The sequence below is a fragment of the Fonsecaea erecta genome, assembly GCF_001651985.1.
Source record: "Fonsecaea erecta strain CBS 125763 chromosome Unknown Scaff2, whole genome shotgun sequence".
NCBI classification, from domain to species: Eukaryota; Fungi; Ascomycota; class Eurotiomycetes; order Chaetothyriales; family Herpotrichiellaceae; genus Fonsecaea; species Fonsecaea erecta.
In genome coordinates this window covers 92,709-116,098 of record NW_017387245.1, presented here as the reverse complement: position 1 = coordinate 116,098, position 23,390 = coordinate 92,709, and the positions used below count along the sequence as shown (strand labels likewise).

At 52.4% G+C, this 23,390-nt stretch overlaps 10 protein-coding genes across 10 annotated transcripts; 6 read left to right on the top strand and 4 right to left on the bottom strand.

Moving 5' to 3' along the window:
- Positions 1–743: 743 nt before the first annotated feature.
- Positions 744–3,380, top strand: AYL99_01805 (hypothetical protein; the record flags this gene model as incomplete). The annotated part of the gene is made up of 2 exons (XM_018833321.1): positions 744–858; positions 919–3,380. The coding sequence occupies 2 exons, from the start codon at positions 744–746 to the stop codon at positions 3,378–3,380; spliced, it is 2,577 nt and encodes an 858-aa protein (XP_018695945.1).
- A 441-nt stretch (positions 3,381–3,821) lies between these two features.
- AYL99_01804 (hypothetical protein) lies at positions 3,822–5,741 on the top strand (the record flags this gene model as incomplete). Its single annotated transcript, XM_018833320.1, has 1 exon — positions 3,822–5,741. The coding sequence occupies one exon, from the start codon at positions 3,822–3,824 to the stop codon at positions 5,739–5,741; it is 1,920 nt and encodes a 639-aa protein (XP_018695944.1).
- A 1,018-nt stretch (positions 5,742–6,759) lies between these two features.
- Positions 6,760–7,470, bottom strand: AYL99_01803 (calmodulin; the record flags this gene model as incomplete). The annotated part of the gene is made up of 2 exons (XM_018833319.1): positions 6,760–7,141; positions 7,232–7,470. 2 exons carry the CDS (start codon positions 7,468–7,470, stop codon positions 6,760–6,762), a joined length of 621 nt encoding a protein of 206 aa, XP_018695943.1.
- Positions 7,471–7,811: 341 nt separating this feature from the next.
- AYL99_01802 (hypothetical protein) lies at positions 7,812–9,823 on the top strand (the record flags this gene model as incomplete). Its single annotated transcript, XM_018833318.1, has 2 exons — positions 7,812–7,847; positions 7,901–9,823. 2 exons carry the CDS (start codon positions 7,812–7,814, stop codon positions 9,821–9,823), a joined length of 1,959 nt encoding a protein of 652 aa, XP_018695942.1.
- A 474-nt stretch (positions 9,824–10,297) lies between these two features.
- AYL99_01801 (hypothetical protein) lies at positions 10,298–12,016 on the bottom strand (the record flags this gene model as incomplete). The annotated part of the gene is made up of 1 exon (XM_018833317.1): positions 10,298–12,016. One exon carries the CDS (start codon positions 12,014–12,016, stop codon positions 10,298–10,300), a length of 1,719 nt encoding a protein of 572 aa, XP_018695941.1.
- Positions 12,017–12,262: 246 nt separating this feature from the next.
- Positions 12,263–12,958, top strand: AYL99_01800 (hypothetical protein; the record flags this gene model as incomplete). The annotated part of the gene is made up of 1 exon (XM_018833316.1): positions 12,263–12,958. One exon carries the CDS (start codon positions 12,263–12,265, stop codon positions 12,956–12,958), a length of 696 nt encoding a protein of 231 aa, XP_018695940.1.
- A 373-nt stretch (positions 12,959–13,331) lies between these two features.
- On the bottom strand, positions 13,332–14,839 carry AYL99_01799 (hypothetical protein; the record flags this gene model as incomplete). Its single annotated transcript, XM_018833315.1, has 2 exons — positions 13,332–14,480; positions 14,558–14,839. The coding sequence occupies 2 exons, from the start codon at positions 14,837–14,839 to the stop codon at positions 13,332–13,334; spliced, it is 1,431 nt and encodes a 476-aa protein (XP_018695939.1).
- A 336-nt stretch (positions 14,840–15,175) lies between these two features.
- On the top strand, positions 15,176–17,367 carry AYL99_01798 (hypothetical protein; the record flags this gene model as incomplete). The annotated part of the gene is made up of 2 exons (XM_018833314.1): positions 15,176–17,261; positions 17,360–17,367. 2 exons carry the CDS (start codon positions 15,176–15,178, stop codon positions 17,365–17,367), a joined length of 2,094 nt encoding a protein of 697 aa, XP_018695938.1.
- Positions 17,368–18,243: 876 nt separating this feature from the next.
- AYL99_01797 (beta-glucosidase) lies at positions 18,244–20,722 on the bottom strand (the record flags this gene model as incomplete). The annotated part of the gene is made up of 3 exons (XM_018833313.1): positions 18,244–19,304; positions 19,362–19,781; positions 19,840–20,722. The coding sequence occupies 3 exons, from the start codon at positions 20,720–20,722 to the stop codon at positions 18,244–18,246; spliced, it is 2,364 nt and encodes a 787-aa protein (XP_018695937.1).
- Positions 20,723–21,675: 953 nt separating this feature from the next.
- Positions 21,676–23,324, top strand: AYL99_01796 (hypothetical protein; the record flags this gene model as incomplete). The annotated part of the gene is made up of 2 exons (XM_018833312.1): positions 21,676–22,581; positions 22,629–23,324. 2 exons carry the CDS (start codon positions 21,676–21,678, stop codon positions 23,322–23,324), a joined length of 1,602 nt encoding a protein of 533 aa, XP_018695936.1.
- Positions 23,325–23,390: the final 66 nt, after the last annotated feature.

Here is a 23,390-nt window from a genome sequence, read left to right as displayed (position 1 = left end):
AACTGTTGAAATTAACGAAACTGCAATGTAAGAGAGTCGCAGCCAGAGTCGTAAACAACACTACGTCAACCGTCATGTAGTACGCGCCCGGGTGGGTCAAGGGTGATCGCCCACCCAGCTCGCGCAAGCCCGGGGTGAGCACAGGGCGGCGTCACCCTCCCACCCAAAGGGAGTGAGTCGCGAGCAGATTGCCCAACCCTGGGCATCTAATTCCCCGGAACCTGGAGTTAAATCGAATCCTTCACTTACATGGCTCCAGCAATTATGGTGCAGTAGCGTATGATGCGGAATGCGCAGGGACCTTCGTGCCCTGGACAATACTCGGAAGGTATTACGGCGAGAGGTGGTTAGATCTAACTTTGCCTCTAGCTCCGAATTTGCCCCTGCTAGTTAAGAAGAAAGGGACTGAGGGAGGACGCCCCGCCACCGAAACTGCGCTATCCTATCGACCTTCCATCGACATCCTCTGTCAAGCACCAATTCTACCACAGGAAATTCCTTATACGTTAATTTGGTTGCCCAATGTCCATATTTTAAAGCACCTGCAAGGATATCGCCTGAACATCCTCGTTGCCTCCTCGAATTCAGACTCGCGCGCTACTGTGTCTCCTTGCTCATGCTCGCATGACCAAAGCCTGCGGCGCGTCCGCAGTCTTGCAGACGTCCTCCGAGTCTCGGTGCATTGACCATGTAGAAACCCCAGTCGTTTGCTGGCGCTACATAACTACGACGCCAGCCGCGGCATGTCCACTGATGCTACGCTCACTGCTCGCCAATTATGGGGCCAGTCGAGTACCACCCACAAGCACCGGACGGCGACCGATGCCTGGTGTACGCCTTTGATTCTACCTAGTGGAGGTGTGCAATGACGGCAAGCTCCTACATGTGGGCGAGACGAGACACTGACCTGGGAGACAGGCATCTTTATTTTCAATGACGATACCACGACAACTCTTTCCGCCAAAGTCACCTTCAAACTCCCATGCGAAAACCCCGAGCCCATCATCAGCCCCGACACCACCGGCAACTCGTCCGTTATTGGCTTCTCCAACCCCTTTTATGCCTCGATATCACCCCAGATCTTCGCTCTTGCTACAGCGACCGTCATCAGCTACATCCTCGTCATCCTCATTTTCATTACTCCAAGGACGTTCTATGTGGGCAGCGCAGGCGGAGGAGGGGGGGCCCGCTTCCTGGGTCGACGTGGAATGATAACAGGATCATACGGGTCGTCTTCGATCGTCGGCGTGGGGCGGAGACCTTTGCTCCAAAAGATTGCAACTGTCACCGTGGCAATCTCTCTTACGATCGCCACGGCGGACACTTTCCACGTCGCGGAGGGGCAATACAACGAGGGATACATTGACTCCAGCCAGTTGGTCGACAATGTGGTGGGCAGTTTGGAAATTCGCATCATCCGAGTCATCTCAGACACATTCTTGTGGCTGGCCCAGGTGCAAACGTTAATACGATTATTTCCGCGGCACAAAGAGAAGGTCACCATCAAATGGCTCGGATTCGCCATGGTATCTTTCGACACGATATTCAGTATCTTGGATTCCTTTGTTAGCGGCAACGCACGGACAAGGCCGAGGAGCTTTTCAGACGCAATCCCCGCCCTGAATTATTTGTTCGAACTGGCGATTTCACTCATTTATGCTTCTTGCGTGGTGTATTATTGTCTGTCAAAAAGGCGCTTTGCGTTTTGGCACCCAAAGATGAAGAACATCTGCCTGGTGGCGCTCTTGTCACTGATTTCGGTTGTCATTCCTGTGGTCTTTTTCATTCTGGATATATCCCAGCCAGATTTGGCAGGATGGGGTGAATATATCCGGTGGGTTGGCGCTGCAGCCGCAAGTGTTGTTGTTTGGGAATGGGTCGAGCGAATCGAATCATTGGAGCGAGACGAGAGAAAAGATGGCATTCTTGGACGGGAGATCTTTGATGGCGACGAGATGCTGAACATGACACCCTCGGAGGACGCTAGTTGGCGCGGGGATGAATCGAGGCCTGATCAAGAAGGCGGTGGGCGGAGGGGCATGGCAGAGGGCGTGGCATCCCATTATCAACGCCTTCGCGTCCGACTGCCGCTCCGAAAGCGGCGGAAGAGGCCTCCTGCGGACGGCATTGCTACTGGTGCAGAAGCGACTGATACAGTCGGTCAAACCATACCAGCTTCACAATATGTGATACCCCAACAGGTTATGACCCCTCCCAGCAGAAGCGATACGGGAAGCGCCGCCAGCACGGTTTATGCCGTACGTTATCACAATTTGACAAGTCCTTCGCCCAATCCCCAACCTGAATTGCAGGCCCAACCTGAAGAACCTGCTGCGCCTGCTATTCCGAAAGCATCTGGTGACTCTGGGTCTTCTCCCTCGGACGCAGAAAAGGAGCTCGCTTTAGAATCAGTTCTTCCACCGGAGCCAGGGGCCCAAAGACGGACCATTTGGCAAACAATGCCGAATCCCTTCAAACGACGACGATCTGAACCTCCAGCAGAAGTGGCCTACGCACAGAATGCGAATGGCGTGCGACGCTCGCCAATCGATCGCACCCTCAATCTCAGAGATCGATTTGGGGCGTTCGCTTCTGCGCAAAAAGAGAGGCTTGCAAGTCGAGGAAATGTGCCCCCGGCTGCCTTGCCAGTCACAGTCATTCCGGCGCCGAAAAGTAATGGTCGCACATGGTCCCCTGACGACGTTCGTGACCGGTCGACAGACGACGATTCTGTCCGCATTGAAACAACAGATGCTTCGACACAGAGACCAGCAACCATAGCAGGACGGCCGAGCGTTGCTGACTCAAGCCCAGCGGTTGTCATCCCACCGCCCATGAACGGCCGAGCCGGGCTTCCAGATGAAGCGCACGTCCGCTCTCACTTCACCCCAAGCCCTCAGCGTTCTGACAGCGCGGCATCTCGAAACCCTTCAGCAAGTCCCACCGAATTGCAGCGACCTCCGCAAACCTACATTACTCGGGGCTCACTCTCCATCTCGGAGCCAGAGTCACGAGCGAGCCGGCCGGCGGACCTTTTTAATACTGCTTTGCCGCGGTCCTCCACATATGCCCGGCCTCCGGCCATTGCTCCAATTGCGGAAGACACAACAAACGAGATGAGCGGTGAACTCTCGCGTCCGGGTGCACACCAGCAAGAAATCTCCGTGCCCCTAGAACAATCTCAGAGGGTGAGCAGTGTGGGTGATCCCGGACGCACTGGTTTCGAATCGTCTGGTAGTGACGCAAATGTCGGGAACTCCTCGGCGGCCACTTCAACTGCAGATCGGGCGCCTCATGAGGAGCGCCGTACCTCAGGGAGCCAGATGAATCAGGATGCTGATGGGAGATATACCGGTGGCACGGCATCCCAATCTAATTAGATAATTGAAAAGTATACACACATAAATGGCATAGGTTATTTCCAGGTCACAAAGAGGGTTATGGGGAAGAAGAATTGAATGCATAACTAGACGACAGCACAATATTAACAATCCCTGCGATGTGCTGTTTAGAACGCCACCTTCTCCTGAAACATTGATTAATACTGCGTTCTGGGCGGCATATGCGCCGAAATAGTCAATGCTGCTGCGGAGCATGGAGGCGATGATCCGCAGATACCTTACGCAGTATTGATCATGACGAATTGTCCTGCCTGACATTGAACGGCATTCCCCTGTGAATCTGTCTGTACCATCGTAACTGTCATTCCTCGCCCTGTCAACCGTGTACCTCCTTCGATGCACTGAATACGCATGCCCCTCAGACCAGGGGGCATGTACCGACGTTATATCCACCGCTGCTTTCCTCAATGACGCTGCAGCATGACTTCGCGTGCCAACCATCTGTACAGCAATGGCCCTGAAGTACAAGGCGCGTTTGGCGTGGACACACTCCCGCTCACCACGGTTGCCCACATCATCTCGTACCTGGATGACGATGTCGCTTCCCTTGCACGACTTTGCCGCACATCACGCGTCCTCTGGTACATGACCCTACCGCATCTGTGGAAAAATGTCACCTTGAAATCATACAGCAGTATCCGCTACAAGGATGATGTGCCCGAAGGATTTGGGAGTGCGAGTCCTTTCTCCATGGGCCTCAATGCCTTAGTGACGAGAAATGTGTCGGGTTTGGTTCGCTCACTGCGGTTGGAGGGAGAATACAGTGCCTCGGATTTGCACGAATATTCAAGAGCTGGGCGCATTTCGGAGAGCATCATGGTGCTAAACATCGCGCTTCGGGCAGCCATTGACCAGTGTGCCCATCTCGAGCGATTCCGATGGGATCTGGACGTCAGACTACAACCGAACATGTACGCGGGACTGGCGAAGCTCTCTAGACTGGAGGAACTGTGGCTTCGCTTTCCTACGAACCGTTCACCCCAACCATCCTACGACATCCCCGCTATGCCGAATCTCAAGGCCTTGACAATAACACATTACGATCCTCTATGTTTTCCCGACGACATATCCACTCTGCTCCTCCACGCGACACGCCTCTCGAGCTTAGTGTTGCACTTCTCACCTCGCATGCGCGAACAAGGGGAACCGTCGGTTGTTCTCATGCACTTTTTCCGGAAAAACATTGCAGCGAAACGGAAACTGCGTTTGAGGAAAATGGGCGTGTATAACCTTCTCGCTAATGCGGACACATCGGATTGCCTTCTCGCATTCGATACCAGCACGATCGAGGATGTGACGGTTCTAAATACATTTGGGCTGGATGAGGACCTTGTTGTGGCCGGGAGGGAAAGCGCCACTCATTTTATCGATCGCACTTGGCATATGATGGTGAACACCAAGGAGAATCAACCAAAACCCAAATCTCTGAGGTTGGATCAGTTGCATAAAAGACATGCCATGGATCTGGCCCAGTTCGTGGGGTTGGAGAGGCTCTATCTCGTCAACGCAAGATATCAATCGAGAAAATCAAACAACACCATGGCAGAGTGCAATGGCCAAGACCGTAGCAAAAGCCTAGGCACTTCGGATTCTGGCCCTCCCTCAGCCGAGCACTCCCCTTGGTCAGGATCAGTCGTCAATGGAACGACCTCTGCCAGGACTACACCTAGTGGCTCAACCTCGTGTTCCGCAACACTCTCCTTAAGAGATCTCTACATCACCAACATCTGTACCATCTGTGGTCCTACCCTTCAACACCTGATTTTACCCTCCCGTTGGCCTCTGCCAACCTCCATAACCGCCCGCCTCATCCGCTCGTGCCCGAACCTAACACAGCTTGCCGCCGCGATTGAATGTCTTGAAGAGTCCCAGATGGAGATGTTGAGGTTATTGATGCCATTCCTGAGTGAGCTGTGGGCTATCCGTGCTCTTGTGCCTTGGTATTCTCCTGATGTCGTCGCGAGCGGTGAGGATGCAAGGAGAAGCAGAGAAGTACACGAGATTTTCGAAAGTTTCCCAGATTCTGTGCACGAGCAGAAGATAAACGAGGCCCTGTCCGAGCGTGTTGGCTCGGAGGGAACCGAGGTCCCGGATTTATCCAAATTGAGGTATATTGGGCTGGGGAGCAAGGTTTGGGAGATTACAACAGTTATGGAAGAGGACATTAACGGGAAAGTTGATTCCGGAGATGACGCTCAAGAAAGCAACACGAATGGCTTCCGTTGTGACGCTAACAGGTCGAAGAAAGAGACCGCCTATAGGCGGCGAGCGAAGAGAATCCAGGAGAAGGACGTGCGACATGTTGAGATATGGAAGATGGACACGTTGGATGTTGTTTGACTTGAGAAGGTCCGAAAGAATTCCTTCTGGCACCACGATACCACCAAAAAGTTCTCTTAGGGAATAGATGGATGGACTAAGTGTATGGGCCGATCTGAGCGAGGATTGATTATCTTCAACACTCACCTCCCGCTCCTGTTGGAGTTCTCCTAGGAAAGATTAGGATTGTATGATTATGACCACTTTCCAACCAGAGGCCGTAATGATTAAGGTTAAACGCGAAGCAGCCGGTGACTCAATTGTTTGTCGATGCAAAAGGGGGCCGCTATACCGCACTGCATGCGGGAAGGACGCTTTCTCATGCATGTGACTCTGAAAAGCGATTTGGGTATAAAAGGAATGATGAATCAAGCTTGCGATGAGAAAGGGATCGACCGTGTAACAACGAGGAAGAAACAGAGTGCTGCTGACGAGTAATTGAGTGCATTGAGGATACGCACGCATGTCTCGGGAGCCAGCCACAGCGAGCTAGAGTATTTTCGCCCCAAATGCTCGGCACCGAAAATGTCAGACACAAATATTTTGCATCTTCAATTTCACTCTCACGCTTTCTCCGTCTCTCAAGCTTCAATGGAAAACTCTCTTCAGAAGCGTCCATGCGGAAGCAGCTCGTTCAGTGCCCTTTGAACTCTTATGATGAAGACTTCGTGCGCCATTGAATCCAATCTGCTCAAGCATGGCACGCTTTGTCAGAGCTCACCGCCATCAACCATGGTCTTGAGCCTCCTCTGATGCTCCTGATCTCCTTCGCTTCTATCTATGCTAGAGCTGGCCGTTTGATTTCTCTCCAAAGCGAGCCAGTGTGGACAGGGAAGCTAGAATAGCACAAGGTCTCGATTCAACGGCCAGATGACAATATCTGGTCGCGGGACTTCCACCGATCTCTACTGTCGCAGCTGTATGTATCATGGGCTGTGGTCTGATTTATGTGGAGACATTGTTGCTTCAACCTCTCAGTTCTGATTGTACATTTTGCAACGCCGAACTCGTCTACAAAGTTCATAGCCACAGGGGCAACCTAGTGAAAGACACCTGCTCGGGTCATGATGGATTGGAACTCGTCTATATTCACACCCCTGTTGACCCCCTTGCCTCCGTTCGCTTCCAGTATCATGGCTTTCAACACCTCAACGTCGTCGTCCTCGTTCAAGGTCTTGGCCACTGCCCGTAAATCCTCCAGTCGAATCACTTGCGCTTTTCCACCAGCGACTTGACCGGGATGGAAGAGATTAAAGGCTGTCTCAACTTCCTCTGCCTTGGTCTCGTCCGTCTTTGATTTAAGCTGGATAGCGCACAGGGCAAGGAAGTGCGGATACGTTACGTAGCCTTCGGACTCGGGATCCAGTGTTTCAATGAATTCCTCCATCTGTGATTGACTGCTCGGAGCAAGGCCTTGTGCCCTGTCAATGGAGAAAGCAAGCAGTCAGTTGCACGGGTCGTCGCAGTGGATGCGCCACAGCGTGTGGTCTTTCGTTTTATTCCTGACTTACTTCAACACCTTCTGCACGTCACTCGTCCGAATGACCCCTTCCTTTTCGTCTTCGTACTCCTCCACCTCATCGATACTAAAGAGACTCCATGCTTCTTTGATCCTGGCCTCTTCTTCTGCCGTGATATCGTTCTCCTTTGCAAGCCTTGACCGGCGGGCTTGTGGCCTAGCAGATGAATTTGCACCTGGAGTAGACTTGAGAGCGGCCTTGCTCTTGGCTGGGGTCTTGCGGGGAGGCATGGTGCAATATCAAAGCAGAGCAGGGTAGTCCGAGAGACTCAACCGACTTGAGGCTTGTTCCGCTCGCGTCAAGTTCAGTTCAAGAGCTTCTGTTGGTAGAAACAATCCTGTGACAGACGAGAAGTGATGGTTGCTGTTCATCGCCACAAGGAATGTTGATTCCTCGGTGACGCCACAGATTTCCAGCCTCGACAAGGCAGGTCCGCGGCTTACGTATTTTTGCCGCCTGCGAACAACATAATAATACCCAGGACAACACAGATATTCTACCAACATATATATTCATTGCCTAGTCCACATGATGTGACTGCGGATATTGGATCATCAACATTGCATCTGCCATGGAGGTCCATCTGTACGTCTACGACCTGTCACAGGTAACGTTCTTGCCATACAAAGACATTGCCAGAACAAGCTAATGGCATCAAAGGGCCTCGCCCGTCAATTCTCTCAAGCCTTGACCGGCATTCACATCGACGCCATCTATCACACGGCGATTGTCTTCAATAACGTCGAGTACTTCTTCGGCCAGGGCATTCACCGAAAAGTCCCTGGTTCAACCCACCATGGCCGTCCGATGAAAATCGTGAGTCTGGGCCAGACGCAACTACCCCTCGATGTCATCGAGGAGTACGTCGAGTCGCTAGAGACAATCTACACGCCCGAATCGTATGATTTATTCCTGCACAATTGCAACAACTTCACGCAAGACCTCGCCATGTTTCTCGTGGGCAAGAGTATCCCCGACGAAATTCGAAGTCTCCCACAGACATTCTTGAATACTCCCATCGGCCAGATGCTGCGAGGCCAGATTGATGAGTCGATGAGAACCATGACCCAGGCCCCCGATGCCGTTGCAGGCCAAAATGCTGGCCGCACCCAGTCGGCTGCGCAGAAAACCTCGAAGGCCAACCACAACGACGCTTTATCCTCTTCATTAGTCAACGCATCATCGCACACGCTCATCACTCCCGTCATTATCAATGCACAACCACCTGCAGACAGTCCGGGCAAGGTCCATAGCATCACTAGTGTTTCTGAATTGGACTCCCTGCTGTCCTCGGCCTCACACTCTTGCGCTGTGATATTCTTCACTTCGGCGACATGCCCTCCCTGTAAAATCGTCTATCCTACCTATGACGACTTGGCCGCCGAAGCAGGCACGCTTTCCGGCGCAAAGTTGATCAAGATTGACATTTCGGCGTCCACTTACGCACATGCAGTCGCACAACGATATCGTATCCGGGCGACACCGACATTTATCACGTTCCTCAGGGGCCAGAAGCAGGATGAATGGGCTGGTGCGAACCCGGCACAACTGAAAGGCAATGTCCAGTTATTGTTGCAGATGGCAAAGCCCCAGCAGCATCAGCATTCGAAATTGAGGCTTCCGACATTTCAACGTGTCTTCGATGTACCGATTCTCTACACGAAGACGCCGCCCTTAGAGAAGATGCTTGGGAAACTGGGCAGAACGTTCTCAGATGACCAGTCTGTGCAGGATCTCGTGAGCTACATCAAAAAGCGGGACGCAAAGGGTATGACAGAAGCTGCACTCCCAGATCTACATGCCTTTAGCGAACACATTACCTCGATATACCCAAGTCTTCCGAAAGAGAGTCTTTTTGCAGCTGTCGACTTGGTCCGCATCGCTGCTGCTGATCCCCGTGTGGCAAGTTTTCTTGCCGCTGAAAGCGCAAATCGTACACTTTCAACACTCTTCAAAACCGTCCAAACCTTACACGGCGATTTCACAAACGCGCCGTACAAAATACAATCCGTCACTCTCCAACTAGGGTGCAACTTATTCTCCTCCAATGTTTTCCAGGAGCAAGTCTTCAGCCCGCAGTCCTCGCCATCTCCTTCGCCCAGCAGCAGCTTGAGAGAAAAGCTCGAAGAACTTGCGGCACAATGTTTGTTATCCCCACATCTGAATTCGAGGTCTTTGGCAGCGGTGTTAGTATATAACCTGGCGAGTTGGACGCACAATGCAAGGATGCACGCGCATAGCTCCCCTTCTTCATCTGCCGAAACACACTCGGAAGAACGAGGAGCAGTGGGCGACGACCTTGCCGCCGCTTTGCTCGAGAGCATTTCATCCCTGACAACCCTCACTCCCACCTCCACCACAACTCCTTCAGGAAGCGGCAATCTCAAAGAAACGCTCCACGCGCTTCTGCTCACCCTTGGCGTGCTTCTCTACGCAGCCCCTGCGGGGGACATGCTCTGGGATCTGTGTCGGGCAATGGACCTCACGGATGTTCTGAAGGAGTTCGGGAAGCGTGACGACACCAAAGGCGAGAAGTTGTTGAAAGAAGTCGGGGAGGAGCTGCTGGGCCGAGGCGGATTTTGACTGTCAGAACACCACACACTTGGGAAGATATACGTCTGACATCACTTAGAACAGAAGGATAAGACGGAGCTTGTTGGCGCGTTTGGATTCACTTGTTCGATAGAAGTAGATTACGACTCAAGGAGAAAGTGGGGGGATAGAACACTGAAGTGAGGCCAACATCGACGAAAAGCAATGGCCTTGCGCTGTGGGCCTCAACCAAGTTTTTTTTTTAATGTATCATTCTACTCCTTATGAGCGGAACGAGCTACAGCTCAAGCTCGATCAGCGTCCTGTCCAGTCGGATCGCGGTGGCATCAATTCTTCGACCATATCTTCGACCATGAGTGCATGCACATATAATCATGTTTGAACCATGTCCTGTTGCGCCCCTTTCCATTCTAGTCTGTGCCAGATAGTCCATCCCCAGAGACCATAAAGCCAACACAGACTCATAAGAACCCCCTCTCCGAATCATGTCACTTTACAATGTTATTACGAGACCTCCTTGATGCGACACTCCCAGCCACTCTCCTTCTCCAGCAGCGGCAGACTCGCACCCAAACACCATCCCAATTCGTTGCCTTTGATTTTCTTAGCAATCTTGACCTCTCTATCAATGGGCATCTCATAGCCGGTATGCAGGAGCGCCGACATGAAATTCAAATCCAAACACCATTCGGGCCGCTCTCGCAGGTCGTCTAGAGCACCCTCGATGCCGGCAAACGCATCCCACGCTTGTTCTCCCCCACAAACGCGGGCTGTGAGATCTTGGAGTTCGCGTAAAGTGAACGACTCAGGCATGCCCAAGTCGTGCGTGCGATCATAAAAATACGAGAAGATATAAACATCCTCCCTGGAGAAGGTCTTTTCGAGCGATGGTTGGTGCACTCCGTTGAAGGAACAGGGTGCCAGCGTGCATTCTTTGTCCTTGTACAGAATGGCTTCGGCGAGAGCTCGACACTGAGCGGGGATGGCGTCGGCGGGACCCTCCATTATCACTGTATGTTCTCCCGACAATTCGTGATCGGCAGGCATTTCGACAACGAGCTTTTTCTGTACGCCGGGAGTGATACAGCTATTCGGGATGGGTTTGCTGAGCCAGGCCCTCGAATCGGGGTTCTGTTTGTGCATGCGGTCCAGCACTAGCTGATGCAATGCTTTGCGCGCTGACATGAGTCCGTAGCCGAGATGTGAATGCTGATACAGCTCAAATTCCCGCCCTCCAAACTTGAGATTGTACTTGTGGTCTCCCTCTTCCATTTTCTGTGGCATGCCTCCATGCGGACTGTTCTTAAAAGTCGGCTGGAAGACAATCTGAGTCGAACCGCCTCCAAGGTCGAAGATGGCCGCCGTGGGAGTCTCGTCTGGGCCGCCAATCTTGCCCAACAGATAGTTGGTAGTGATCCAAGCAAAAACGCCTTCATCCTCTCCTTTCATGATCTCGACGCCGCCTTTTTCGCGAGACACCACGGGGAAAGGATAATGAGTCTCGAGCCTGTTCCGAACGGCCTCGAGGATCTTGGCGCTCATCTCGTCACCAAGTAGTCGCAGACCTGCGGTCGCCTTGACCGCGATAGGCGTGCATGACTTGTACTCGTTTGGCACGGAAGCCATTGCGACTTCCATGAGGGGGTCGAGACTCCTGGCAGCGCCCTCGGCATCCGTCTTGTATGAACTCAACCCAGAGCCCTCTGGTCTCTTCTCAGTCATTTTGAACTCCTCATGCTCCAGTTCCGGCGTTGGTCCGCAGTTGTTGAATTTATAGACATGGATTCGGCTTCCCGTGCTGCCCGCGTCGATCATGATGGCATACTGCACAAGAGGCCTCGAAGGATTATAGGGTTTCGTGCATCTTGAGGTAGGAGAATCGGCTGGTGTATAGACGTTTGGGACGGAGCCGGACGTGCTCCCATTTCCTCCCGAGAGGAACCAGTACAGGACAATGATCAGAGCGAGCACCCCCCCGGTCTTGAAAAAGCGAGCCTGACGACTTTGAGTCATCCAGGCGTTCTGAGCCGACTCCAGCATGGATGGTAGGCTTGCGCCCGAGCCGCTTGTCTGTCGATCTGATTTTTCGAAAGGATCCCAGGGGGTATTGTTGGCTGCTGCGCGAGGAAGTCCGTTACTGACGGAGCGGCGGCGAGGGGAGGAGCTGAAAGGAACGTATGACCAGATGCCGGATCGGTCTGAGGATTTGGCCAAAGAGGACATGGAAGTGGACAAAGCGAGCGAAATAGAACGAGAAGGAGAACGTGCAATCTGGAATTTCTTGAAAATCAGTCGTAGAGCCTGCGGATGGACAGGGGGCCGATAGATGCGGAGAAAGTGGTGAGGCTGTGTCTCTCCCTCACTTCAGATTTGGGGTCGCAAGTGACGAGAATTGAGGAGTTCAGAATTGAGCTGCGGACTTTCGCTGCAATCTGCTTCCCTCAACAGGATACCTCGACTCACACTTGGATGCGGCGGTCTATCTGGTTTCCTCGACCGCTCGTGCGGGCTCTCCGACCCGTCCAGCACTTTCAGTTAGCATCGAAAAGATGCTTCGCGACCACTCCCTGTCTCGCAATTGACCAACGGCGCGTTGCTGGGAAAATTGAGATCAAAACCATCGATGACAAAATCGCCGCATTCACACTGAACGAAAGGATCCGGTCTCCCAAAGTCCAACTCAAAGGTCCTGATGGCAAGCTCTCTGAGCCGCAGCCGCTCTACAAACTGCTCGATTCGATTGACCACACCACCCAGTATGTGCTACAAATGAACAAGCCCGCAGAAGGCGAGATGGCTATTGTGCAGATTGTCACCCGTACCGATCTAATCCAAAGGATTAACCGCCAAGAGGATCTGTTGAAGAATCAGAAACGGCTGGAGAAGGAGAAGAGACCGAAACAGTTGGAGCTCAACTGGGCCATTAGCGCCAATGACCTCCAGCTCAAGATGAAGCAGATGCAAGAGTTTCTAAAGAAAGGAAAGAAAGTCGAGCTCCTGTTGGCAAACAAAAGGCACCAGAGAAAAGCGTCGCAGGAGGAAGCAGAGACGTTGCTGAAGAACGTCAGAGAGAAGATCGAGGAAGTCGGCGCCGCCGAAGTCGTGCCTATGGAGGGTGCGATTCTCAGGCAGGCTCTCTTGACTGTGAAGATGCGCGGAACCTGAACAACGAGTCAACCAAGAACCGCCACTGGAGCTCCACAGAGACATGAAAGCCTGCCGTACGAGTCCCGAAGCGAAGCTGCGGATCTTCTGGCTGTTCTGAACCGACATCGTGCAGGCCACATGGGTTCCTGGAATGAAATCGCTCGGGATCCCTTGTTGTCACACGGGTTGTCCTCGGTGATCGATCAACGCCCAAGCAAGAAGTTCTTCGACTGACCCAGCTGGTGGGAACCAGGTTTCAAGGATGTGGGTTCATGATCGAAACTCTGTAAATTTACATTGTCCCGCCACGCTGGACAGTATTCTGTCTGGGCTTATCATGTCGTAAAGTCATCAGATAATTGTAAATATACAAAGAGCAGCCATGCCCGTTTTAAGTCGTCATTCCCACCCATGACTGAGGACTCATGAAATGACTATGACTTGCACTCATCGCCGTTTCCGCTTCGACTTTGAACTGGACGCTTACTTCCCATTTCTGGCCACTGCTTCCCAAACCATACCCGCCGCTCAATTTGTTCCGCACAATACTCGTGATCCGTTCCCTGAGCTTCACCAGGTTCTCTTCGCTACCAACGACTCGGAGTCGCAGATTCGCCATACCTGTGCCATAGTGTGCTTGCCAAAACTTGGCTTGTTCGACTGCTCGCACCAAGGGGTCGGATTCAATCGTCTCCACGACTTCGGATAGAGCAGAGGCGGATTTCGAGGGCAGTGACATCAGGAGCATCGAACCAACATTGCGGCCAAGGTGGAAGCCCAAAAAGAGCATGGAAAATGCGATACTCAGTGACAGGGCTTTGTCCACCCATTCATAGGTGTGAAGGTCGAGAAGAGGGAGTAGTAAGACTGTTGCCGAACAAGAGAGTGTCAGAAAATGACAAGGGTTGCTAAGTAGTGATGGCAGATTCTCCATGGCTGCGAAACGCATCGCTTTCCCTATTCGTGCGTGATTCTGTAGGCCCACTGCGGAGATCAATGTTGCGACGAGAGCTAGTATCGCCGTCACGTCGACGGTGCCAGCTGTGACTTGTTCGTGTATGTGTGGATGGTGAGGCTCGTGCCCAATACCTTCCAGGGCGTGCTTTGCGTTGTGCGAGATAAGGTCGAAGCCAAAGAAAATCAACAGGACAGAGAGGGCGAATCCAGCAATGACTTCCATACGTTGTAGACCGAACGGATGCCGTACGCTTGACCGTCCCCATACTTCGAAATTGGAAAGGACTTCCACCAAGACACACAACAATGCTCCCAACGAGTCATAAAAGATCAAGTGCGATAGAGCTTCCATTGCAGACGAACCATGCGCGTTCCATGCCGTGTAGCCTGCGATAGCCATGTGACAGATGCTCCAGTAGAAGCGAACCTTTTGATCTTTCGTCATGCTAGCTCGGCATTCTGCGAACGTAGGAATCGGAAGTGAGTTGGGTAACGCTAAAGGCGCCCGCGGAGGAGGTTCAAGGAAAATTTGGTGTGAGACACTGCTGTGTTTGTACTTATGGCCGCGCCTCTGGCCGATGTTCTAAAATATGGAAACTCCCAATCAGTATATCTTTTGATAGATCACAGAGCTGTGAGTGGATGGGGACAGCCACGAACAGATTTGATCACTGGAGACTTGGCTAGCGTCGATGGCTGGAAGTTGAATGGTCCTGTTCCATTTCCATTGATATTCACGCTTTGTTTTTCAGGGGTTGCGGGGGAGAAGTATGCGACTCCAGGTGAGGGCATGTATTCGGGATCGTACTGGTGCGGTGACAGTGACCTCGGGTCATATGGAGGTTCTGGATCGAATGCTGCAGGTTTCTGAGGCGAGGACATCTCGTCAGGGGGAGGTGTAGGTGTTCGAGGAGGTAGAGGAATGGGCATTATATTAGCCATCGCGAGTGATAGTTGCCGCCACCCTCCAAAGGGACAGGTGCCCAGGCTGACTTGGTATGCACCAACAGAGTCCGTGTTTTGTGTACCGAGGAAATCCTTTGGAAAGCTGTGTCTGGGCTCCTTGACTCCGTGCTCGGACTCCATATGGGTGCCATAGAATGAGGGATGTTGGCGGCGGCTCAAAGGGGCAACCTCGGTCTATGGAGAAATACTTTATCCGAACATCAGCGTGTCCCCTGCTGGCGCCTTCTCGCGACAACTCATCATCCACAGTCCATCTCAAAGATCATAATAGTTGAACTCTGCGATGAGTCGCAGAAGGTTACAATCCGGTGGATGGAGAGTCCCCGTGTCGCACTGTTGATCATTTTGCTTCTTTTCGTCTTTCTCACTCCAGAACAGCCTGCACGACGCTTGCGCCAACTCGACTCGGATCGCATCGAGGATGAGCGTCGAGCAGGACTCGACGTTTTGGCAAATTCATCTTACGGGCAAATCAATCCGAAAGGAAATAGCTGGTTGAACTTGACAGGCTTTCGAAAAGTCGATGGCTACAAATGGGATTCCCTATCACTCGCGCAGGACCTGAGCCGAGGTCAGTTTGAAACCAACTGGGAGGGGATAGATGTGACCGATAATTTGCCCATCTTTCAAAGGGTCACGGGGGAGGTTCGTGGCAAGTTCTACCACGATGAGATCTCCGGCATCTCTCCAGTTATCAACCTGACCGCCCTGGACCCAAGAATGGACTATCTCACGGACAGATTCGAAAGAAATATCACTGAACGTGAAGGCGAGCTCAGTCTATCCATCCACGATGTCAATGAGAGGCCAGTTCGAGAAGCCTCCTCAATCAAAGCGGACATTTCCATTTGGACAGATTCCTCTCCTGGCAATGGTTGGCAGGCCAAGCTCCAGGGCGTCCATCTTCCTTCGGGCCAGATCATCATGTCTACGGCCAGTTCCAAATTCGACGCTCTGCCCGCTCTTCCGCATTTTGCCCTGGATGTTACAGCTTTCAATGCATCGATACCCGTGGTGAACGAGACAATTCACGAAATGTGGGACAGAGCCTTCGACGACGGAGTCGATGGACTGGTATTTGCTCCTCAATGCGAACTCATCGTCTGGCTGCAGCCGATACCGTATAGGTTTTCCAGTCTTGATTCAACGAGAGCCAGTGATTTCCTTCACCGAGTTGAACAGGAGCTATCTCAGCCAGAAGGCGCTCCTGTCGGACAGTCGCCACCGTTGAGCTTTTCAGCCGTCGTTTTCTCGCCCGACTGCGGTTACATCTTATCATCTCCCACGCTTTTCGGGCCTAAAATCGAGACGTACTGGACTCTAGCACAGCGATTGCTGTTTGCATACGTCATCTCGATTGGGATGCAAATCGCTCTTCTCAAACGGCAAATGGAAAAGGCTTCCACGCCCTCGACCCGAAGCCGCATTGCTTACCAAAGTATTGTCATTGCTGCACTAGGTGATGGCTTGCTCTTGTTTGCGCTCATGGCACTGCTCATGGTAGATGATGCAGCTTTCTTAATGGTCGCAGCAGCTGCCTATCTGGCCTGTATACACGTTGCCTTTCTGGAGGTGAAGTTCGTCTTTGACATCTGGACAGTCCAGGTCGGCGACCCTGCGCGTGCGGAACAGGAACGTCAACGGAGGGCCACCACAAATCCGGCAGCTACACCTGCTTCAGCATCGACTGGTGTCCAAACATCAAGCGCCGATGCCACGGTCGGCCTGCCTCTTCCAGCCACAGCTCCAAGGCCTGATGGAGCTACTCCAGTGATCATCCCCTCCGATCAGGGAAACCCGGTGCCAGCAGAGATTCCGAGCCCACGTGCCTCCTTTGCTGCCATTTACAGTCGATTCTACTTCTCGCTCGTGATGCTCATGTTCTTTTCCCTCTGGGCAACGACGTGGCCAAGAGCCTTGCGATCGGCTTATGTGAACCTTTTGGTATTATGTTACTTCTCATACTGGTGGCCACAGATCTATCGCAACGCAATGCGTAACTGTCGAAAAGCCCTGAGCTGGGAATATGTGGTCGGCACAAGTATTCTTCGCGCAGTGCCAATCCTCTATTGGTATTTCGCCGATAATAACCTCCTTTCCATCGACACGAGCCCGACTGCCGCTGTTATCTTGCTTGGTTGGCTGTGGCTTCAAGTCGCGCTCCTTGCGAGCCAACAGTTCCTAGGCCCCCGTCTTCTTGTGCAAGATTCCTGGTGCCCGCCGGCCTACGATTACCACCCCTTACTCCGTGAGGATGATGTCGAAGCAAATGGGATGTCCATCGGGCGGCTCGCCTCTGCGTCTGAGGCCAAAGACAAAGACGACAGAACCCGCAAGGTGTTCGATTGCGCCATTTGTATGAACGAAATCGATGTGCCAGTTCTGTCGAAAGCAGACAGTATGAGTGGAAGACCTCTTACCAGGAGTACCGGGGTGGCGTGGCTTGAGCAGAGAAACTATATGGTGACTCCTTGTCGGCATATATTTCATGCCGAGTGCCTTGAGGGTTGGATGAATCTGAGGCTCGTTTGTCCTGTATGCAGAGAAGGCCTGCCTCCACTCTAAGCTCTGGATGATGTTCACCGTTTGGGGCGCATCTTGCGACACAACACGGGCCGTTCATTGAGAAACGATTTCTCACGGGGGCAGGGGCTAACAAGTCTGCATTGCGAAGTCGTGAACTCCATATGAGCCAGGATAAAAAGCTATTCAGAAAACCCATTGAGGAAGGAAAAATGAGGGTAGGCCAACCTTTACTGGGACGAAACGGATAGTCGTGCTGAGGTTGCGTGTTCTGAGAAAACGGTGACACTCGAAAGAACTTGGAAACAGCGAACCCCTACGAGATCTCCTTGCGTCAGTAACCTCCGTATCACCTTATGCTCGCCCGCTGTCAGAATCTGGAGCTGGCATGGGCGATCGCAGACTCGCATCTAGCGCTGCACAGATAATTATGTCTCCAACCTTGCAGCAGTAATCCAACACCAACATATCAATACCGCCAACTCCAACCCAGGCCTTGACTCCACGTCGCTCCTTGCCGCGATGACGTTCATTGGGGTTTCTGCACGGGACCAACACCAAGGTCAAGTGCGAAGTGCCATGGTAAAGAGTTTGGAAACGAACTAGGACGTAATCTACGGGTTCCGCTGAGGGGCCTGGAATCAGGAAGTTTACATGAGACTATATGGGTGGGACGAGCGCAAGAGATCTTACGGTCCTTAATGGAACTTGGCTGAAATTCTTCATCTGAGCATCTATGGGCCAGAGAAGAGCACAGGCCTAGGCCTCGATCCCCTTGACTACCTTTCCAAGCAGGTGCATATAATATCCTCTATCCTGGGCTCCGTGCCTAATTCACGCCTCAAGTGGTTTTAATCTCATCCAACAACAGTCAGTTGATCCTTTAGCGTCAGATCCCTCGAACTGAAACCAATAGACACGACAAAAGTCCCAGAGGGGATAACCCACTCCTGCTTGTTAACGTTCCAATAGCTCAAATCCCGCCTTGTCAGTGGGAAGCTCGCGGTCTGCGATCCACCAGGATCGAGCCAGATTTTGCCAAAGCCACGGAGCACGTTGCGTGGAGTGGGCATGGAGCTGGGTATGGGTGGGAAGGACAGGTACAGCTGCGGCACCGCACCGCCGAGCACGTCGCCGGTGTTCGCCACCGTAAAATTCACCGTGCAGAGTATCTGCCACAGCGACGGATTCCCACCTGGGGCTATCGGGAGAGAGTCCGGAAGAGGACTGATCATAGCGTTTTGCTTCTCCACCCTCAAGTCTGATAAGTTGAAAGTCGTATAGGACAGGCCAAAGCCGAACTCATACAAGACTGTTTTGTTATAATAGTCGAAATGCCGGTAATCAATCAGCAAACCCTCAGTGAAGTTGGATTGCCATGCGTTTGGATTTTCGGTCCGAAGTAATGCAGTGGAATTGGTGATGCCGCCAAACGAGTAATCGCTCTCGTTCAAGGCGATGGTATACGGCAGCTTACCGCTTGGACTGACCGCTCCATAAAGGATGTCGACGATGGCGTTCCCAGATTCTTGTCCAGGAAGATGTGCCGCAAGAATGGCTGTAACGTTGGGGTTATGCGCCCAGGGCATCACGTTCAGCCCAGCCGAGTGCGTGATGACCACCGTGTTATTGCAGTATGCAGCAACGGAGTTGACGACGGCTGTGCTGTCCCAGTCTGCTTCGAGACTGCGCCTATCACTTCCTTCAGTTGCCCAGGACTTAAGAAACACAAGGCAGACTTCTGGGATTGGCAGGATCTCACCCAGGCCACCAGGTCGACTAAGCAAGTTGTTGTTCAAGATATACTGTACCAGAGTGCCATCTAAAGCTGCGCGGTATTTGATGGCTTCGAGTGGAGAGACGATATATGACAGTCGGCCTGCTCCACTGCCACCAGCAACAGGAAGGGTTCCATATTCTAGAATAGCCTATCATCAGTTTATGTTGAGGAGACGGGCAAGTCAAGGTTGCTTACCATAGCCGAAGGGAGTCTGGAATGCAGAGGTCAGGAAATATTGTCCATTTACCAAGTCACCAGCATCATTCCCGAATACACCCAGTGTTTTTGGCGCCGTCAGAGGCAAGACGTTATTTGTGTTCTTCAAGAGTACTGTTCCGGCAGCAGCAAGCTCGCGGATGAGTTGGCTGTGGCCGCTTCTAACGTCCACGTCAGAGGCTCCAAACGTGAATGGGTGTTGATAAGGCGGATAGTCTGAGTTGAGCGTCGGCTCAATTCCGTCGATCGGTGGATATACGTTCTGATTGAGGGCAAAGTAAGGGGTCATGATCCGTGTGACCATGTCGTCGAGCCGATCCTGGTCGAGTGTCCCATTCTGCACCGCGTGAGTGATGTTGCTGCCAAAGAACGAGATGTTCCGCGAGCTGCCAATAGGTCCTAGCAAAGTTCTTGTGAGAAGGGTGCTGAACTCCGGGAGTGGGAAGTTTGGACTGACCAGGCATATTCATATCTAATCCGGCCTTGACGGCAGGTACACCAGTATGCGTTGCCTGCCAGTCAGACATCACATAGCCTTGAAAGCCCAGCTCTGTTTTTAACAGTCCATTTAACGTCTTGGAATTCTGGCACCCGTAGGAACCATTCACACGATTGTATGAGCACATGATCGAAGCCGTGCCAGCCCGGACCCCATTGGCGAAGGGCCACAGATACAACTCGTGCATAGTCCGATCATCAATGTTGGAGGAGACGGCTTCGATCGTGGTGCCGGATGGAGATAACCCTGGATTCCTTTGCGTTTCCTGCTCGTTGCCAATGTAATGCTTGAGGCAGGCCTGAACGCCGCTGCGTTGCATACTCATAATTGTTTCCTCCGCTGCAGCACCAGTCAGGTATGGGTCTGGGGAGAATCCTTCCCAGCCGCGTCCGCCGTACGCAGACCGACCTAGAGGACCGACAACGGGTCCAAGGGCCACATGACTTCCTTTGCCTTTGAACTCTGCTCCCAAGAACAGGCCTCGCAGGTATATGAGTTCCCTGTCCCATGACGCCGCAGCTGTGAGCCCCGCTGGGAAAACAGAGGCGTACGTCGCCTGTCTTATGGCGAGAGGACCGTCTTGGAGGCAGAGCCCCTCAAATCCAAGCCGCGGGATGCTGCCAATGTTGCCCACACACGGACCCTCGATCCCTGTCACGAGTTGAGCCTTCTCTTCGACTGTCAAGTTGGACACAAATATCTGTGCTTGAGAAAAGGCTGCTTCCCAGCCAATCCCAGCACTAGGAGGGCTGGGGTAGACAGGGGGCGAAATGCCATGATCTTGCGCGACACCCTGACCTGTCAAGGCCAGCATGCTTGACCAGAGCGTGACAAGTAACATTTTGGGCGAATGACTGGTTGTCGACAATGTTTTTTGGGAGAGTGAAACCGGAACATCTCGTTCGCGCTGCCACTCTTTATATCCGAGCAACGATGTCCAAAACTTCATTTTCCTGCCGGTCGCACTGTAGACGACTTAAGTCCATGCACCTTGACTGTGAATGAACTTACGCAGGATCTCTCCAAGAACAAAGAAGAGAGGAGAGAGGAGAGATAATTTGATCGAAACTGTCATACGTGAAGCCGCCGGTTACACTGGCTTCGGGAGATCAACCGTCCGAGAATTGTCATGTTGAAACAAACAATGCAAAATGTGGCTGTGCAACCTGTTCAAAACGGTCCGCTAAGTCACAACACAGGAAGAGGTTGGGGCCGGGTAGGATTTGGCGCATCTTGATCTATGCATTCCGCAAAATCATAAAGATACTCGGATAGGCACGCGTGCTGATGAAATTCTTCCACCCTCTCCTCGCATTCGGAAATCAAAGTCATACACGGGTACTGGCTTGCGAATGACCGATACACCAAGCCTGGGCTCTTGCAAGTGGCGGCTGGATGTACATTCGTCTTCCAGTCCGGATGTGCGATATAATTCCTCTACTGAAACCGAAGGCTGGAAGCCAAGCCGCAGACCGTCAGGGACAACTCGTGTCTACCCAGAAATTGCTAAAGCACAAACTATGTAACTGGATGCTAGATCGTCGTCTCTTATCGCTTCGGAGCTACAGATCTCGCCATGTTGCCACGATCTCGACAGGACCAATCCCCACTTCGGATCTATATCCAATGGAATTTCGTCAGATTCAATGCAACCTCGAATCCCAGTGAGTCAGCCTGGACGACGGCGTGAAAATTCTGGAGGGGTTACCACAGGGAGACAGAACGGTTGCCGTTATAGGTGCCTGCGCCTCTGCATGTGTTTCGTCCAGGGCAATCGACTCGGGTTGTTCCACTATGACGATATTCCAAGATGAAAATCTCGAGGCAATCAAACTTCTGGAACGACCCTGGACAGGCGAGAAACTACTTGAAGTAAGGACTGGGAGGGTGAAGCCTGCGTTTGGTATTCAATCTGCCATATTCAAGAATGTCCGACCAGGCCCCATCGCCGTCAACAAGTTGGGATGTGACGGCGACGAGCATGCCTTCGAGCTTCACGGCGGTCCTGAGATGGCCTTATTGCAATACAGCACGCTACACTATCATCGGTGGAAAGAGGAGCTACCTGAGAGCGCACATTTGTTCGCCCCAGGAGGATTCGGTGAAAATCTCGTAGCGAAGTACGCCAACGAACGAAACATTTGCATCGGCGATGTCCTCCAGATTGGAACCGTCGTTGCGCAAGTGACGCTACCTCGTCAACCATGCTTTAAATTGAACCACCGATTTCAAATCAAGGACATGTCCAAGCGCTCCCAGGACCTCTTTCGGACAGGTTGGCTGTATCGAATCCTGAAAGAAGGCACGGTGCAGGCTGGAGACGACATGGTTCTTCTCCGACGACCGCATCCCGAATGGACGATAGCCAAGGTTCAACATTATCTCTACCACGATATGCGGAATGAAATGGCCATGCGGCAACTGATCGAAATCGACGAGCTAGGCTCCGAAGCACGTACCATTTTTGAGAACCGTCTCAGGAAGCAGTACGAGGACCAGGAGGGACGCCTCACCGGCGGAGAAGGCATGGCGCTCGATATTTGGTCCAGTTACAGACTCGTTCAGAAGCAGAAGGAGACCCCTAGGATTGTCTCTCTGACCTTCGAGAAAACCGAGCCCTTGTCAAACGCCGAGGAGGTTCAGCCAGGGTCGCATGTGCGAGTGAAACTGAGCAACCGAAGATTGGTGCGGGCATACTCAGTGATTTCAGGTGATACAAATCGTTTCGAGCTCGCTATTGCCCTTAGGGAGACGAGCCGTGGAGGATCACACTTCGTCCATCAAGACCTCCACCCAGGCGATACGTTGTTGTTTTCCCACTTGCGAACGAGGCCGACGAGCATGTCCTCATCGCTGGCGGCATTGGTCTCACCGCATTCATTGCCTCCGCGGCATACTGTCAACGGAACGGTCTATCCTATCACCTGCACTATCTGATTCGAAATTCGTGCGACGTTGCTCTGAAGACATATCTCACACAGTTTGGAGCAAATGTTACCATTTACGACAAGTCCTCGGGGAGGGATTTCAACCCTGCGGCGGTGCTGGGCAAGGTGAAGTGCAACACACATATCTACTGCTGCGGCTCAAGTCGACTCCAGCAGGGCGTTACAGACGCGGCTCATTCAATGGGTGTCAGTTCCAGCCATCTCCACTTCGAGACCTTCGAGGTTGCGACTTCTGGAGACCCTTTCGTGGCGCAATTGGCCGACTCGGGGAGGACGCTGTCTGTGAAAGGAGGGAAGTCTCTGCTCGCTGTACTGCGGGAGGCGGGCCTGGAGATTTCATCTTCCTGTGAGGCTGGGAATTGTGGTACTTGTCGTGTAGGTGTCAGAAGTGGCAGCGTGGAACATCGAGGGACCGGGTTGATGGAAGATGAAAAGTGTTCTGCCATGCTCAGTTGCGTGTCCAGAGGCATTGGAACCATTGTACTAGACTTGTAAAGAGAGTATAATAACATAGAGGAAGCCTTAGATCGCTATATTGATGGAGTATGTTAAATGTACAGT